The 15,549-nt window shown below is 45.4% G+C and overlaps 1 protein-coding gene across 2 annotated transcripts in view; it reads right to left on the reverse strand.

The window, feature by feature from the left end:
• The window catches only part of SEMA3F (semaphorin 3F), a 152,997-nt gene that overhangs the window by 55,904 nt on the left and 81,544 nt on the right, over positions 1–15,549 (reverse strand). For both annotated transcript variants that reach the window (XM_056861163.1, XM_056861157.1), the window contains exons 2-3: positions 3,910–4,070; positions 2,180–2,242 (exon numbers count right to left, since the gene is read on the reverse strand). In XM_056861163.1, the coding sequence (XP_056717141.1) occupies positions 2,180–2,242; positions 3,910–4,070 (224 nt within the window). The remainder of the gene's footprint in view (positions 1–2,179; positions 2,243–3,909; positions 4,071–15,549) is intronic.

Below are 15,549 nucleotides of genomic sequence, written 5' to 3' on the forward strand. Positions count from 1 at the left end.
GCAGCATACATCATTCTCTTCTCCTCCATTTTAATATCACAACAATGTTGTGAGGTAGGTTAGACTGAGAGTGCGTGACTAGCCTAGGGTCACCCAGTTAGCTCTCTCAGTAGAGTGGGAATTCAAACCTGGGTCTCTTAGACCCTGACCTGAAATTCCAACCACGACACCATATTGGCTATTGTGAGCTGGCTGCTGTTGAACAGTAGCAAGCAGCCCAGTCTGGGTGAGTCATGCTAGCTGTGTAATAGAATGTTTCCAAGCTGTTGCTGTTTGGTCTGGCCCCAATGAGACCTCCTTCAAAGACCAAAATAGCCCTGGAAAGGATATGGCACCCACCTGCCTTTTACTGACAGAGACCAAGGCTTGAAAGCTGTTGTGGTTGCCTAGCACTGACCACTGAAGGCATTTCTTAAAGCTACAGGTGGTCCTTCTATTATGGGGGGGGAAATTAATGTTTTTTTTTTTAAGATTTCAGATTTTTCTGCTTATCCAGGGCTTTTTTTCAGTTTTGTAGAAACATCTGGCTCATCTGTTCATGGCTCCAATCTCCAGATTTAAGCATCTATATATTTTGATCACATTGAGAATTAGATATATTGAAAAGTGGGGACCCGTGACACTTGCGGGGGGATCCCGTCTCCCTCTTAGCCATGGCTTCCACACACACACACCCAATTGCTGTTGCCACCAGAAAGACCATTACAGCTCCTGGCTTCCACCCGCCAGCCATGTCCTGACTTATGCCCCCCACAATGCACATGATCAGACAATGATTTTGTTTTGGGAGGGGATTAAATCTCCCAATTAATTTTGTAAACATTTTCAGATTTTTCTGCAAACCTGGGGAGTCCCCAAGTTCGCAGAACTATCTGTCTTTAGTCAGTGTGGGCCCAATCCGTAGATTTAAGTATCTGTAGATTGGACCCACAATTGACTATTAGAATATCAGATTATAACAATCTGTTTATCCAGTTATCTGAATTCCCAGCTTTCATGTTTAAAAAATGTAAGTCTCTAACGTGTTGTAGAGATGTAAGGAGAAAGAAATTTTTTTTGCCGTCAAGTCACAGCTGACTTATGGCGACCCCTTAGGATTTTCAAGGCAAGAGACGTTCAGAGGTGGTTTGCCATTGCCTGCCTCTGTGTCAGGCCTTGGTATTCCTTTGGTCTCCCACCCAAATACTTGTCAGGGTTGAAGCTGAAAGTGTGTGACTTGCCCGAGGTCACCCAGTAAGTTTCCATGGCAAAGTGGGGATTCAAACCTGGGTTTCCCAGATCCTAGTCCGACAGAAATATACTCTCTATGAAAAGTGCTAAAAACTTATTTTATTTTAAAAAAATAAAAGCTGGGAATCCAAGGAACCTGAAATACAAATTGAATATTACTATATCGTTGCAACATTGTAACAATTACTAATTTTTGTAAAATGAAAAGCCCTGGTGGCACAGGATTGTGGGGGAGACTGCTGCCAGGAGACAGGGGCGGGAAAACTGCAGAGAAAGCTGCCATGTGGAAGCCCTTTTGCCCTGCACTGATCAGTAGCTGTAGTAGCATCTGGGAAACTACATATGCCTGTCCCCTGTGGAAAACACCAGAATGTACAAGCTGTGAGTGTTGGCCATGATTCTGCCCTCTGGCACAGTGGCTGGGAAGTGAGGGTTGCAGTGACAAGCCTGAGCCTAGACATGCCCATGACAAAAACATCACTATGTGAGTGCTAAGGTACACCATGCAGTGGCCTTTAGAGGCCAACATTGGTGAAAACTGATGGCATCATTTTCTTGACCACCCTTCTTTCCAATGATAATTTTGTCATCCTGTCTTTCCCCAAATGCAAGCAGAACAAGGCCACTCAATCAGCCAGTGTTAATGGACACAGCAGCCAACAAAACTGCTTTAGCCTGGATACAAGATGCAGCAACCCAAAGCCAAAGAGATAATTAATCAAAGGTGATAGGACAATCAGCATCTGCTCACCTCGCTGACAGGAAATCACGGTGAAGATACACGCAGCAGTAAATGTCACTGCATGAGCTCAAGTCTCAACAGTCTTTGAAGGGGATGGAACATCTAAAGCTAGATCTCATTCTTTGACTGCTGGAAGTAAGGATCCTACCCCCTCATCTGCCCCCCAACCCATTCCATAAACCCGAGGCCCGTGATGTAAGTACTTACATTGCTGTTCTTCCCTGATAGGATACACTCCTCTATTCTTTGCTGGGATGCAGGCCAGTGGATCTGCCAAACAAAACAATATCTTCACTGATGTGGCTGCCATTTCCAGTAAAAGCACACTAAGGCCAACTGGGAAGGACCTTCAGCCTGCGCAATGTTGGTGCCAAATGATACTTAAACACGAGGTGAAGGCCCTTCTCAATCCAGCCAGTGCCCTGGGAAGATAAACTTTAAATTAAAGGTCACCAAGGACCTTTCAACACGATCCATTTGTACAGCAGCAAATGCTCAGTTCTTGTTTATTAATGCCAGGAGTTCTAGTGTCTAAAACGCATGGTCACTTAGCCCAGTTCCAGCCCCGTTCCAGCACAGTTCCCTCCCAGTTTCACCCAGGATCAAATCTTCACGAACGGATGATACCTTATTTACTCTTCTTTCAGCCCTGTATCGAAGTGAAATGAACCTGCCTTTTCCCATTCCCCTTCTGGGAGAAACAGGGGGAAAACACAGATGATTGGCATCTCTCACAGCCAATCGCGAAGTAGTTTTTGAAGCGACAGGGATTCAACTGTTTCCTGCCTGCTGCTACTTGGGAGCTTTTTCTGAGAAAAAGAAAGTCTTTTTTAAAACGAGGCTTGGATTCCCCCCCCCCTTCTTTCAGGTAGCTCTGTTTTTTGTTTTTTAGTTCTTAAAATGCTTTTAAAATTACAAGTGTGGGGGGGAAAGCCTCCATTAGTCAATTCGAAAGGAGCAATCACCAGGAGCTTGGGTGGCGGGGGAGGGCTTACTCAGCAGGAACCCGCATTTTCTGTTTACATGGCTCCATTTGCACACAGTTTAGTCCCTGCTCACTCCAGGTAATGCGGGTTCATTTGATCCTGGGTGGAACGGGGCTGAAACTGGGCTGGAACTGGGCTAAGTGACCATGCGTTTTAGACCTAGGTGTGTTTCCAAAGTATTGAATTTAGGGTTGCCAACCTTTGGGGGGGGGGGGGCTGGAGTTCTCCCAGAATTACAACTGATCTCCAGACTACACAGATCAGTTCCACTGGAGAAAACAACAGCTTTGAAGGGTGGGCTCCATGGCATCATATCCCCGCTGAGCTCCTTCCCCAAACTTTGCCTTCCCCAGGCACCACTCCCAAATCTCCAGAAATTCCCCAATCTGAAGCTGGCAACCCTACACGGGAACTTCTGTTGTAGCCCACAGCCTGTCGGGAAAATATAATTCCTCCTACTGTGTGAGCCAAAAACGCATCAGTTCTGTTAGCGGTTATGCTAGTGCCTCAGGCGTATCACACTGTGCCCCTGCAACGACATTAATGATAGTGACACAGCTTCCACCCATAGCCATGTCACTTTGAGACTGTTTTTAAAAGCAGGAAAGACTTATTTATTATTTATATATAAAGGGTTTTCAAGGTGTGTGCACTCCCCCTTTCCTGAACTGGAATGCAAATCACCTCTGAGCTTAAAAAAATTATGTAAAAGCAATGTCATTGGAAGAGAATGGATCCCCGATTTGGGAGAATGCCAAAAGTTGTAAAACAACATCTGTTTTGACCCTGCTTCTGATTCATTTGCTCCACATTCCATCCACTTCTAACTCAACACGTAATCACTCGTGCATTCTGTTCCCCACTGAACTGATGTTCTCTGCCTGCTCCAAATGCATCCCAGGGGTTCCCTGCCTTCTCCCTGTTCCTGGTACAAAAGGGAAATGCCCTTACGATCAGGGGCTCCCGATTGATGTCGTGAAGGTCCAGAGACAGGATGTAGTCCTTGCTCCCCACATACATGCGGTCATGATCTTCGTCCTTCAGCAGGATACGATAGTCCGTTGAGTTGAGCAGGAAATTGAAGAAGTGGGCGGTGCCAGTGGCCTTGAGCTCTGGAGAAACAAACACGGGGGGGGGGGGGGAGTCAGCTGGCGCCTTCTGGGGTTATTTTTGGTGCCACAGCCAAATCTGTTTAGGAGGCAAGCTTGATTTGTAGGGAAGGGCATAAAACATTTTCGATACGCTGTAGTTTTTTAAGCGCTTATTATATTTTTCCTTTATTAATTCACATTAATTTTCTTGATTATTCTCATTATTTGTTTCCGTTGGTTTAAATGGAAAGCTCACTTCCAGCCGTAGCTCCCCCCCCCCCCGCCTCAATCCCACTAGGACCGTGTTGGCGAACCTATGCCAAGTCCGGCACGCCGAGCCCTCTCTGTGGGCATGCACGGGGGCGGCGGGGCTTTGAAGGGAGCGTGGAGCCATTCAAAGCCCCCCCTTCCTTGGACTCCCCGTTGCCCGGCTTTGAAGGGCTCCACGCTGCCTGCAGGCAGTGCGGAGCCCTTCAAAGCCGCCCCCCTTCCCTGGACTCCCCACAGCCCCCCCCCCTTGCCGAGCTGGGAGGAAACCTCAGTATTCAGGTTAAATTGCCGTGTTGGCACTTTGCGATAAATAAGTGAGCTTTGGATTGCAGTTTGGGCACACGGTCTCTAAAAGGTTCGCCATCACTGCACTAGGATGAAAGTCTCAGGGGCTGCATCCACCACCCTTGGACTGCTGCTTGCTAAATTTTGGGTAGATAAGAGAAATGGTTCCCATTTTGTACAGGCAATGAAAATGTTGCTTGCGGTATGACAACTACTAGTAAAAGCTTGCTTCCTATTGAAGCAGTTGGATACAGTAGACATATGTGTGTATATAACTCCACTCATTCACATCCAAAGCAGGATGTGCAGAAGAACATAGTAAGGGGAGCAAAATCCTGCCCCTCCCATGATTGGTTTGGCTCTGTTCTACCTAAATCTCTCATGTGCATTGCAATGTATGCACATAAATTCAGCTGGTGTTGCCTGGCATGGGGGGGATTGTGGCTTGTAGCAGTTTGTAGAGCTGCCTGCCAATATGCAAACAAAACATTGACCTCTGTCTGGCTATTGCCAATTAAAGTTGCCAACCTCCAGGTACTAGCTGGAGATCTCCTGCTATTACAACTGATCTCACACAAGTTCCCAAGTTCACAAGGTTGGAAGAGACCACAAGGGCCATCCAGTCCAACCCCCTGCCATGCAGGATCCCACAATCAAAGCACTCCCGACAGATGGCCATCCAGCCTCTGCTTAAAGGCCTCCAAAGACGGGGACTCCACCACCCTCCGAGGCAGCGCATTCCACCGTCGAACAGCCCTTACCGTCAGAAAGTTCTTCCTAATGTTTAGGTGGAATCGCTTTTCTAATAGTTTAAATCCATTACTCCGTGTCCTAGTCTCAGGAGCAACAGAGAACAAGCTAGTTCCCTCATCAACATGGCATCCATTCAAATATTTAAACATGGCTATCATGCCACCCCTTAACCTTCTCTTCTCCAGACTAAACAAACCCAGCTCCTTAAGTCTCTCCTCATAGGGCATGGATTCCAGACCTTTGACCTCTCTGGTCGCCCTCCTCTGGACACGCTCCAACTTGTCAACATCCTTCTTAAATTGTGGAGCCCAAAACTGGACACAGTATTCCAAGTGAGGTCTGACCAATGCAGAATCTCCAGCTGATAGAGATCAGTTCACCTGGAGAAAATGGCCACTTTGGCAATTGGACTCTATGGCATTGAAGTCCCTCCCTTCCCCAAACCCCACCCTCCTCAGGCTCCGCCCCAAAAATCTCCCACTGGTGGCGAAGAGAGACCTGGCAACCCTATTGCCAATTCTTTTTTTGTTGCCAGAAGGGCCAAGCACAGTATTTGATGTTCCTTTCTTAAATCTAGGCTGCTGTCTGTCTATATGCTAGCCTATCTGCTGCAGCCCCATAAAGAACAGAATGATAAGCAAACAGTAACCACTGTAACTTGTATGAAATCAAAGTCTGGAGGCGACCTTTCTCTGCAATTTAGTAGGAAAGATCACTTGAATGAGCAATCAAATCCTTGAGAACTTCATCCCAACTTAATTTTTTTTTCCAAATTATACCTCTCCTGTTCCATATCAAAGCCGGGCTCAGAGCAGCTAACATCATACAAATCTAACATATTTTAAAATGTCCAATATAGTATACAATTTTAAAACATAAGGTCTAGATGAAACATATATCCTATACTATGATTTCATGGTGCCCGAAAAATGTGACCGAATTACCCTACTACCTAAAGAAAAGATGTTCCCACATGGTGGCAAGCCAGATGGTATATATGCAATCATCAGTCGGCAATGGTTTAGCTACTCCAGTGGGATGAACAGAGCCAGAGAAGTGGGGCAGAAGAGAAGAGGGGAGGGAAAGGAAGGAAATGAAAAGGGGAAAAAGGAGAAGGGGATTGAGGGAAAAGGAACAAGCGAAAGGGAGAGGGGGAAGGGAGGCCAGCTAATATGATACCGTAGCTGTCCTCAACCATAAGCCTGGCAGAACATCTCTGTCTTACAGGCCCTGTGGAACTGAGCTAAGTCCCGCAGGGCACGGGTCTTGCTAGACAGAGAGTTTTACCAGGCTAGGGCCAGGGCTGAAAAAGCCCTGGCCCTGGTCGAGGATAGCCGGATCTACACGCACATAATGATGTCTCTTCTGGGTTTATGTGGAAGCGAAGCAGACGCTCTAGCAATCTCCTCCAAAAGCTCTATGGTTTCCATAGAGATTTTGGAGAGAGTGCTAGAGCATCCACATTTCTTCCATGAAAACCCAGCGGTGACGTCATTGTGCGCCCCTCTGCAGGCCCTCTTCTGCCCACTGACCAGCTGAAGAGCAGTTGGCAGCCTAGTCAATTGGTGGGCAATTGCCTGCTAATACCAGGCAGTTGAAAGGCCTCATTAGCAACAAGTTGCCACCAGCATAGCTCTGTCTGATGGGTATATTGGGAGAGGCAGTCCCATAGGTGCGAGGGTCCCAGACATTTAGGGATTTAAAGGTTAGCACCAAAACTTTGAACTTGATCCAGTATTCCACCTGGAGCCAGTGCAACTACTACCAGATTAATATAAGAATTAGTCAGTTAATCAAAGAAACAGAATCCAGTTTTTAAAATAAAAAAGCATCGACACAAGGTGTGTGTGGTTTTTTTTACACACTCTTAAATATTACTAACTTGTTAATATTTCAGTTTAGCTTAGTTGTATTAACAGTGTCAAACAATGTAATATTTTCAGTTCTGGTTTTGATTATTTAATATCTGAGGACTCCTCAGTGGCACCCATCAATGACCAAAATTCTGAAGCACCTTGAGACTTAAGCATAATGAAATACGAGCTTTTATCAATAAACTGTCCCCTCTGCAACTAATCTGAGGCAACAAGACTTGGTTTCCTGTTCCTTAACATTTGGGCTTATAAAGAGCCTAAAAACTATGCTGTTAGGCACTCCTCATTCTATTTAAACCATTTGGCTCTGGTATGTGGGATCTCTTCCTGAGGACTGACAGATCCTAGTGAACATCAGTAAGGCCATGGAATGCACATAATTTATCATAACAGGCCTGAGGGTAGTTAGAATGTTCTCACAATAATGTTTTGCAGTAACTATACATAACTGGAACCAATTAATCAGGAAATGTGTGTTTTCCTAATTAAAAAAGGTAGGCTGCACTGTGCCTCTAATAAGATTCCACAGATCTGTATCTTGTAGGGCAAGCCGCAGAAGCCTGGTTGTTTTCTGTATGTGACAAGGAGGGGACTGCTCCTAAAATCTTGAGCCCACTTTCTTCTTATCTTTCTGTTGCTTAAATTTCCCATTCCACAACTGAAGAAAAAATTGTAGGGGAAAGGGTTAAGCAAGGTGCCTGGTCAGATATCTCACAGCACTGTACAGAAACCATACCACGACAGTCAAGGTTAGGGTTGCCAGGTCCCTCTTCACCATGGGAGGTTTTGGGGGTGGAGCCTGAGGAGGGTGGGGTTTGAGGAGGAAAGGGACTTCAAGGCCATAGAGTCTAATTGCCAAGGCGACCATTTTCTCCAGGGGAACTGATCTCTATCGGCTGGAGATCAGTTGTAATAGCAGGAGATCTCCAGCTACTACCTGGAGTTTGGCAGCCCTAGTCAAGGTAGCCCTGAGACACAGGAACAATTACTGCAGCTTGTAGAGACATCGTTTTCTCACTCCAAGTAGCATGGAAACTACATGACTTCATACTGGATATTTTCTTCCAGTCAATGTAGGGCAAATTGGGATTTGATATTACCATGACTGGCGAGAAGTGACTCCTTGAAGCCTGTCCCAACTCCGGCACCTCTCTCTGTGCAGCAGCACTCACAAGGGACCCAATGTGGTCCGAAGGATAATGTATTGGACCTAAGCCTGAGAATGTGAAGTTTAAAGCTCAGCACTGTCATGGATTCACTGGTGGCCTTGGCAGATTGCTATCGCTCATCTTAAATCAATTACATTAATTAATTGTCTGTTAGAAAGGGAAATTTCATTACACAGTAATGAAATTCCAGTCCACAGACTCTAGAAATGCCGCAGCCTATAATAAACCCTCCTGTAAGGAGAGACTGGAATAAAAGACATTGACATGCATTTAGTTCAATACATTCTGTGCAATTGTCATTGTGAGCAGCTCAGAATCAGCTTGGGAGAATGAGTCATTGTTAGGCTTGCCAGCTCCGGGTTGGGAAATACCTGGAGATTTTGGGGGTGGAGTCTGACTAAGGCAGGGTGTGGAGAGGGGAGGGACTTCAATGCCATAGAGTCCAATTGCCAAAGCGGCCATTTTCTCCAGGGGAACTGATTTCTATTGCCTGGAGATCAGTTGTAATAGTAGGAGATCTCCAGCCACCACCTGGAGGCTGGCAACCCTAGTCATAGAGGATGACCAGTCCTGGAGACTCACACAGGTAGACACTCCCTGTAAGGTTGGCGCCAGCAAAGCAGAACCTCCTCCCAGAAGGGACCACCAGCCCCTGAGCCAGAAGGGTCCTCAAGACAGGAGGTGTCAGCATGGCTAGACAGTCCTCCCCCCAGAACCTCAGGAAAAAAAGAAGGCAAAGAGCCAGCGTGGAGGCCTTGAACAGGTGCAGGAGTGCATGCCTGGCAGCTCACAGCCGCTGTTCCCTTGCAGAAGCAGAGGATTACAATGATGAGTCTCTACAGGATCTGGGCTTTCACCAGAAACTCCATGCGTATGCCACTTAGTTTCTGGCAACTCCTCTACAGTCATGACATCACATCTGGGTTTTCCCAGAAGTGATGTCATGTCATTGCTGATAGCTGTCCCCCCAGTTTCCTGCTGATTTCCAGGCCATGCCTTGCAACCCTATTAACAACAACTGTACTGAGGCCCTATCCCATGGATGTAAAAGACAGACTGATCAACAGACCATGGGAACACGATAAATTACTCCTGTTGAAAGCATCTCTTCCAAAACACAGATGATCCTAGAAACTAGCATTCCTTCCAGCCTAGAGAAGAGGAGGCACCTTCATAGGCAAAGAGACTTATATTTTTTCCTTAATACATACACCCCTGTGTAACAGGTCATAACAAATAATTAATTTGAGGTAGCAATTTGCCAAGGCCACCAGTAAATCCAATGACATTGCTAGGATTCAGACTTAGAATTCTCAGGCCCAGATCCACTTTATTAGCCTCCAGATCACACTGGGTCCCTTGCTCATCAGGCAGCACTGCTGCACTTAGGGTTGCCAACCTCCAGGTACTAGCTGGAGATCTCCTGCTATTACAACTGATCTCCAGCCAATAGAGATCAGCTCACCTGGAGAAAATGCCCACTTTGGCAATTGGACTGTATGGCAAAAACCTCCCACCGGTGGTGAAGAGCGACCTGGCAACCCTAGCTGCACTTGAAGAAGGCACAGAGATGGGAGGGACTTCAAGGAATAATTTCTTGACACATGGTAACATCATGGCCAAGCAATTTGTAATTACTAAAAGGAAATGCTTCCCCCCCACCCCAAGATTAAACCGAACAAGGACGTGAGTTGTCACCCATTCAAAACTCTCTTCTTTCTTCCTGTTGTAAAATTATAAATGTCATTCATTTCCTTGAATATTAATCTGTTGACATCTGTTGACATTCCTTATTCACCAGCAGAGAACTTCTGAAACTAATAAAAGGATAAAGGAAAACCATTCCTCTAGTTCTGTTGTTGCTGATACTATTATTACCACAACTGGCATCAACACATAAACAGTAAGTATCACCAGTCTGTTTTCGTCAAAAGGTGCTGAAATTGCTTAAACCTAAGGTGTACTGGCAATATTGTGTGACTTAATTTAACAACAGTTGCAAGAGACTTTAAATTCTAAGGTCTGTCTACTCTCTTTATGGTTCAGCTGCCTCATTCCGTGCTGCCCAAACACTCCATCAGAATGGCTACACAGGGTCACCATAAGTTGGCTGCGACTTGAAGGCACTTTACACACACCCATGCCTAGCATTGCCAACCTCCAGGTACTAGCTCAAGATCTCCTGCTATTACAACTGGTCTCCAGCCGATAGAGATCAGTTCCCCAGGAGAAAATGGCTGTTCCCTCCCAAAAAAAGTCCCACCAGTGGCGACTGGTAACCCTACACATATCGATAGCAACCAATGGAACTATGATATCCCTGCCAGCAAAACCCCACTGTGGCGACAGGACTGACCAGTCAGTGGTATCGAGAGCAGTGAGGCAAACTGGCAAGAATGAGACTGAGGAAGGACTGTAAGAGAACAAGAAAATAAATGTAGAAGTGCCGGATGAAATTGAAACATATATTTTTTTCCTATGTTTTATCGTCCTGAGATTTCATGCTCAGTCACTATGACCTTTTTATATGAAATGGATTGAGACAAAAATCCAATGGTAAATGATACCATTTTGCTGACATCCAGTGTTCCAATAATAATCTAATCACGTACCCAAGCTCCTATCAAAAGCAGAAAATAAACATCTCGAACGTATTCTATAAATATGCTCACTCAAGGACTTTTGTCTGTTACTTGAAACAAGGAGTTTAAATAATCTATTTTGGTACACTCTTCTGTACATCACTTCTTCTGTTAGGTCATTTTCAGAAGTGATGATTAAATCGTTGGGTGTCTTTTTTTTAGAGTGCATTTTCTGTGCCTACCATACTATTACTGAAAAACCTGTACTGGATAGAATGTACATTTGGTTTGAAAAGGGTTCTCTTCCACTTTCTACCTTGTATTAAGGACACTCACAGGTTGTGCATCTCAAACTGAAAGGTACCATCCAAATTCACCTTGGCACACAGTTCACCACAGTATGTACTCAGGGCATGCCCTGGGATCACTCCGAGCTAGGGTTGCCAGGTCCCTCTTCACCACCGGCGGGAGGTTTTTGGGGCACAGCCTGAGGAGGGCATTAGGGTTACCAGTCGCCACTGGTGGGACTTTTTTTGGGAGGGAACAGCCATTTTCTCCTGGGGAACTGATCTCTATGGGCTGGAGATCAGTCGCTAATAGCAGGAGATCTCCTAATCACTACCTGGAGGTTGGCAACCCTTCTCCCAGCTGATAGCTACATGGTAGGCACAGAGAATTTCTGTTTCTCTGTTCTTCATATCCAAGTTGTCGATAGGGACTTTTACGTACTTTCAGTCCCTTTACTGTATACCTTCCTTTCCCTTGCTCATTGCTTTTTGCTTGCCTACCAAACAGGCCCGTCCCCTCCAAATGCATGTTTCCAGGCATAAATATACCTGTGATATCTGTCACACATATATAGGGTTGCCAGTCCCTCTTTGAAACCAGCAGGAGGTTCTTGGGGTGGAGCCTGAGGAGGGTGGGATATGGGGAGGGGAGGGACTTCAATGCCATAGAGTACAATTGGCAAAGTGGCCATTTTCTCTAGGTGAACTGATCGCTATCGGCCAGAGATCAGTCGTAATAACAGGAGATCTCCAGCTACTACCTGGAGGTTGGCAACCCTACACATATATGTTCTCCAGGCTCCTATCCCGAGGAGGAACTCATATTCTCCTGCTTTTGCCCTGAGCCTCAAAAGAACAAGGCAGAAGAATGTGAGTCTAAACCAAACCATGGAACAAATCAAACCTTTTGTGCCATCTGATTCCAGAGGAGCAGCAAAGTAGCCTAAGACAAGGCCTGGCTCTGGTTATTACAGAAAAGCAGCCTGTGAGACAGCTGCGAAAGAACACTGCATATGTGACATTTTTTTCTTACCCACAGATAATTTCCATATAGGAAAAAGCTTGTAGGAACATGATGGGTAGCTGTGTTAGTCTGACAATAGCTGTGGAAAAGAGCAAGAGTCCAGTAGCACCTTAAAGACTAACAAACGTTCTGGTAGGGTATGAGCTTTCGTGAGCAACAGCTCACAAATGTCTCACGAAAGCTTATGCCCTGCCAAAAAGTTCGTTAATCTTTAAGCTGCTACTGGACTCTTGCTCTTTTCTACTTGTAGCAACAATTAGACTTCACATATACATTATCAAATGAGTGACACTTAATAAGACCTAATGTGTACACACACTATGGCTTTAATTCAAGACAAGTATTAAAAGTTCAAAATTGACTATGGCTCTGTATTGGACATGGCTCATTTACAAATATACATCTCCACTTCAGGCTTTCTGGTATTTACTGCTGCTATCAAACACTCTCCCTTTAGTTCTGTCCACTGAGCAGGGCTTTTACCAGCAAAAGGAGCTGCCAGCCATGAAAGAGAGGGTGGGCTACAGTCCCTTCCAAATGGCTCCCCCCACTCCAGTAACTTTACTGATGCAGCAGGAATCACAGCCAAAGATGGTGTCATGCCAGCAGCACTGGTGCCGGCCTAAGCTCAGCCAACGGCTCTCTCAGTTGACGTTACAAGATGCTTTCTCTGCCTGCGACCTTGGAGAGCTGCCACCACACAGAGGAGACAATACTGAACTAGACAGTCTGAGCTAGTATAAAGCAGCTTCATCTATTTATTTACAAGATGCTGATGATCTGAACAGCCAGCGTGGTGTAGCGGTTAAGAGCGGTGGTTTGGAGTAGTGGACTCTAATCTGGAGAACTGGGTTTGATTCCCCACTCCTCCACACGAGCGGCGGAGGCTAATCTGATGAACTGGGTTGATTTCCTCACTCCTACATGTGAAGCCAGCTGGGTAACCTTGGGCTAGTCACACTCTCAGCCCCACATACCTCACAGGGTGTCTGTTGTGGGGAGGGGAAGGTAAGGTGATTGTAAACCAGTCTGATTCTTCCTTAAGTGGTAGAGAAAGTCGGCATATACAAACCAACTCCTCTTCTTCTTATATCCCAGCACCAGCTGGGGCAATCATAGTGCTTGATTTACTAAAGCAGGTTACCCCAGGAAGAAGGAGGGAGGCAGATTAATGCATGAAAGGGCATTTAAGTGTGTTTTTTAAGGGTGTGCTGGCTGCCTTTGACCAGGTTGCAGGATTTGCCTCTACTAGCTAACGCATATTGCCTTCTGTACCCACACCATGCAGCTGGGATCCAAACAAACTAAATAAAATAAATACTTAACAGATCTACAGACCAGATTATATCATGTCTTGGCTAAGCACCGTTCACTGCAGCCTCATCAATATATAACAATATTCTGTCATCCACTGAAACAAACAATGCCCTGAGCCATCAGGGGTGGTGGTGATGAAGGAGGAGGTACGCCAGGGCAGGACGCTTGTGTTTGGAAACATAGGGCGAAAGGTGGCCTCATGCATTATTAATGCACCCAGAAAGCCGCAGCAGTAGCTAAAAGGGGAATTATGGGGCACCATTTGATTTGCACTTTCAAAAAAGCCTTTTGACAGAATCCCTCATAAGAGGCTGTGAAAAGAAGCTTAGTTGCCATGAGAAGGAACTAAGATTTGGTCATGGACCAGGGGCCAGCTATGGCAGGGTGAACAAAAAGCCGGATTAGCCCTGTGGCTTTCAGCGCTTTTATTGTGCCTCCATTGTTTCCAAAATGGTCTTGAATCCTGTGAACAGGTTCAGTCACCAGATAAACTTCAGCATTTGCTGGCTTAACTCGTTTGCTTTTCCTGGTGTGGGATCAGCCATCATCACCTCCCGAATGGCATGATATTGTTTCTGCTGCTTGACTGAATAGCAAACCTATAGGAGCAGGAGTACCAATTATCTTATCAGCATCAACCACTCTTCTGCCGGACACTGACCAGTAGCACTGCCAAAAGAGGGAAGCTATCAACACAGTACACAATCTCATACCTTTGCTGTAATTCACTAGCTGGAGACACACTTCTACAATAGGCTATTTATAATTTCTCTCTACGCGGTCCATGACTTTGCTAAAATGTAAATCAGCACAGCAAACTAATGTACAAAAACTAACCAAAGTGTGTCAGTGTATATGAGGAATGCCATATTTGTCCCTCTATTTGAGATATATTCCATATAATACATTTCTCTACTTGTGTTTTAAAAACACATGAAGAGAAGCAGCTGGAAAATGCCCAGTATCAGAAGGGTCAGATTTGAAAAAGACCAATATTTGGTAAAGCTCCCAGGATCTTCTCTGCAGTTTCTGCTCATATCGCATAGTTCCAGCATTTCATTGGGTTGCATACAGGTTAATGTTTCCACACATGCAAAGATTTCTGCCCATGGAGCACAATTCTCCTACAGCCCAAAATGACCCCAAAATTCTGTTCCTGGGGGTCTCTTCTCTTCCAAGAAGAGGATTTGGGGGGGGGGCAAACTGGTGGGGGGGATCATGATCTATGGATGGAAATCCTTAAGCCCATGGAAACATCTAGTCTGGATCCAAGCCATTATCATTACAAACCAATAAGGAAATGCTACATTATAAATTCTGGTTGGTCGTACAAAAATGTGACAATTACAAACATTCAATTTAGGAGGATTCTGTCGGTAGGCAGTGAATGCATTTGTGAGGGCTCTGGGTTCACGGCAATTGTTGCTGTGGTTCCAGGGAGTAGAGCCATGGCTGGTGGAAAGCCTTGAAGGATCTTGAATGTGTCTCTGCATGGATGGTTGGAACTAAAATGTTGCTGCTACTTAAGGAAGCAAATGGAAACTTGGACATGATGACCTGGCAATGCTGTGGAGCTGACCTGGGCTGCTTCTACACCAAGAATTTCCCATGTTTCAGCTATCCAACTGTTCGTGTTTCCACATTTCCACATGATGTTGCCCTCTGTTTGTGTAGAGACCATTAACAGCCGGTTCCTTCCTGCTTTATTTTAAACTTGCAAAAATCCTGATGTTTCCTGGGCAAGACACTAATGGGCATGAGCGTTCTCTTGTGTCTGAAGGGGAAACAGCACTTTGTATTCCCAGCGATGTATTAAGAGTTTGAAAATGTTATAAAAAACATCGCTTTAAAAGGGTTTTTGGATACCACGGCTTATAAATGGTTGGAAGACCTCTTCACAGCTAAAGGGGCCAAACGAAGTGCGAACAGTATTTTTTAT

Source organism: Euleptes europaea, chromosome 1 (genome assembly GCF_029931775.1).
Source record: "Euleptes europaea isolate rEulEur1 chromosome 1, rEulEur1.hap1, whole genome shotgun sequence".
Classification (NCBI taxonomy): domain Eukaryota; kingdom Metazoa; phylum Chordata; class Lepidosauria; order Squamata; family Sphaerodactylidae; genus Euleptes; species Euleptes europaea.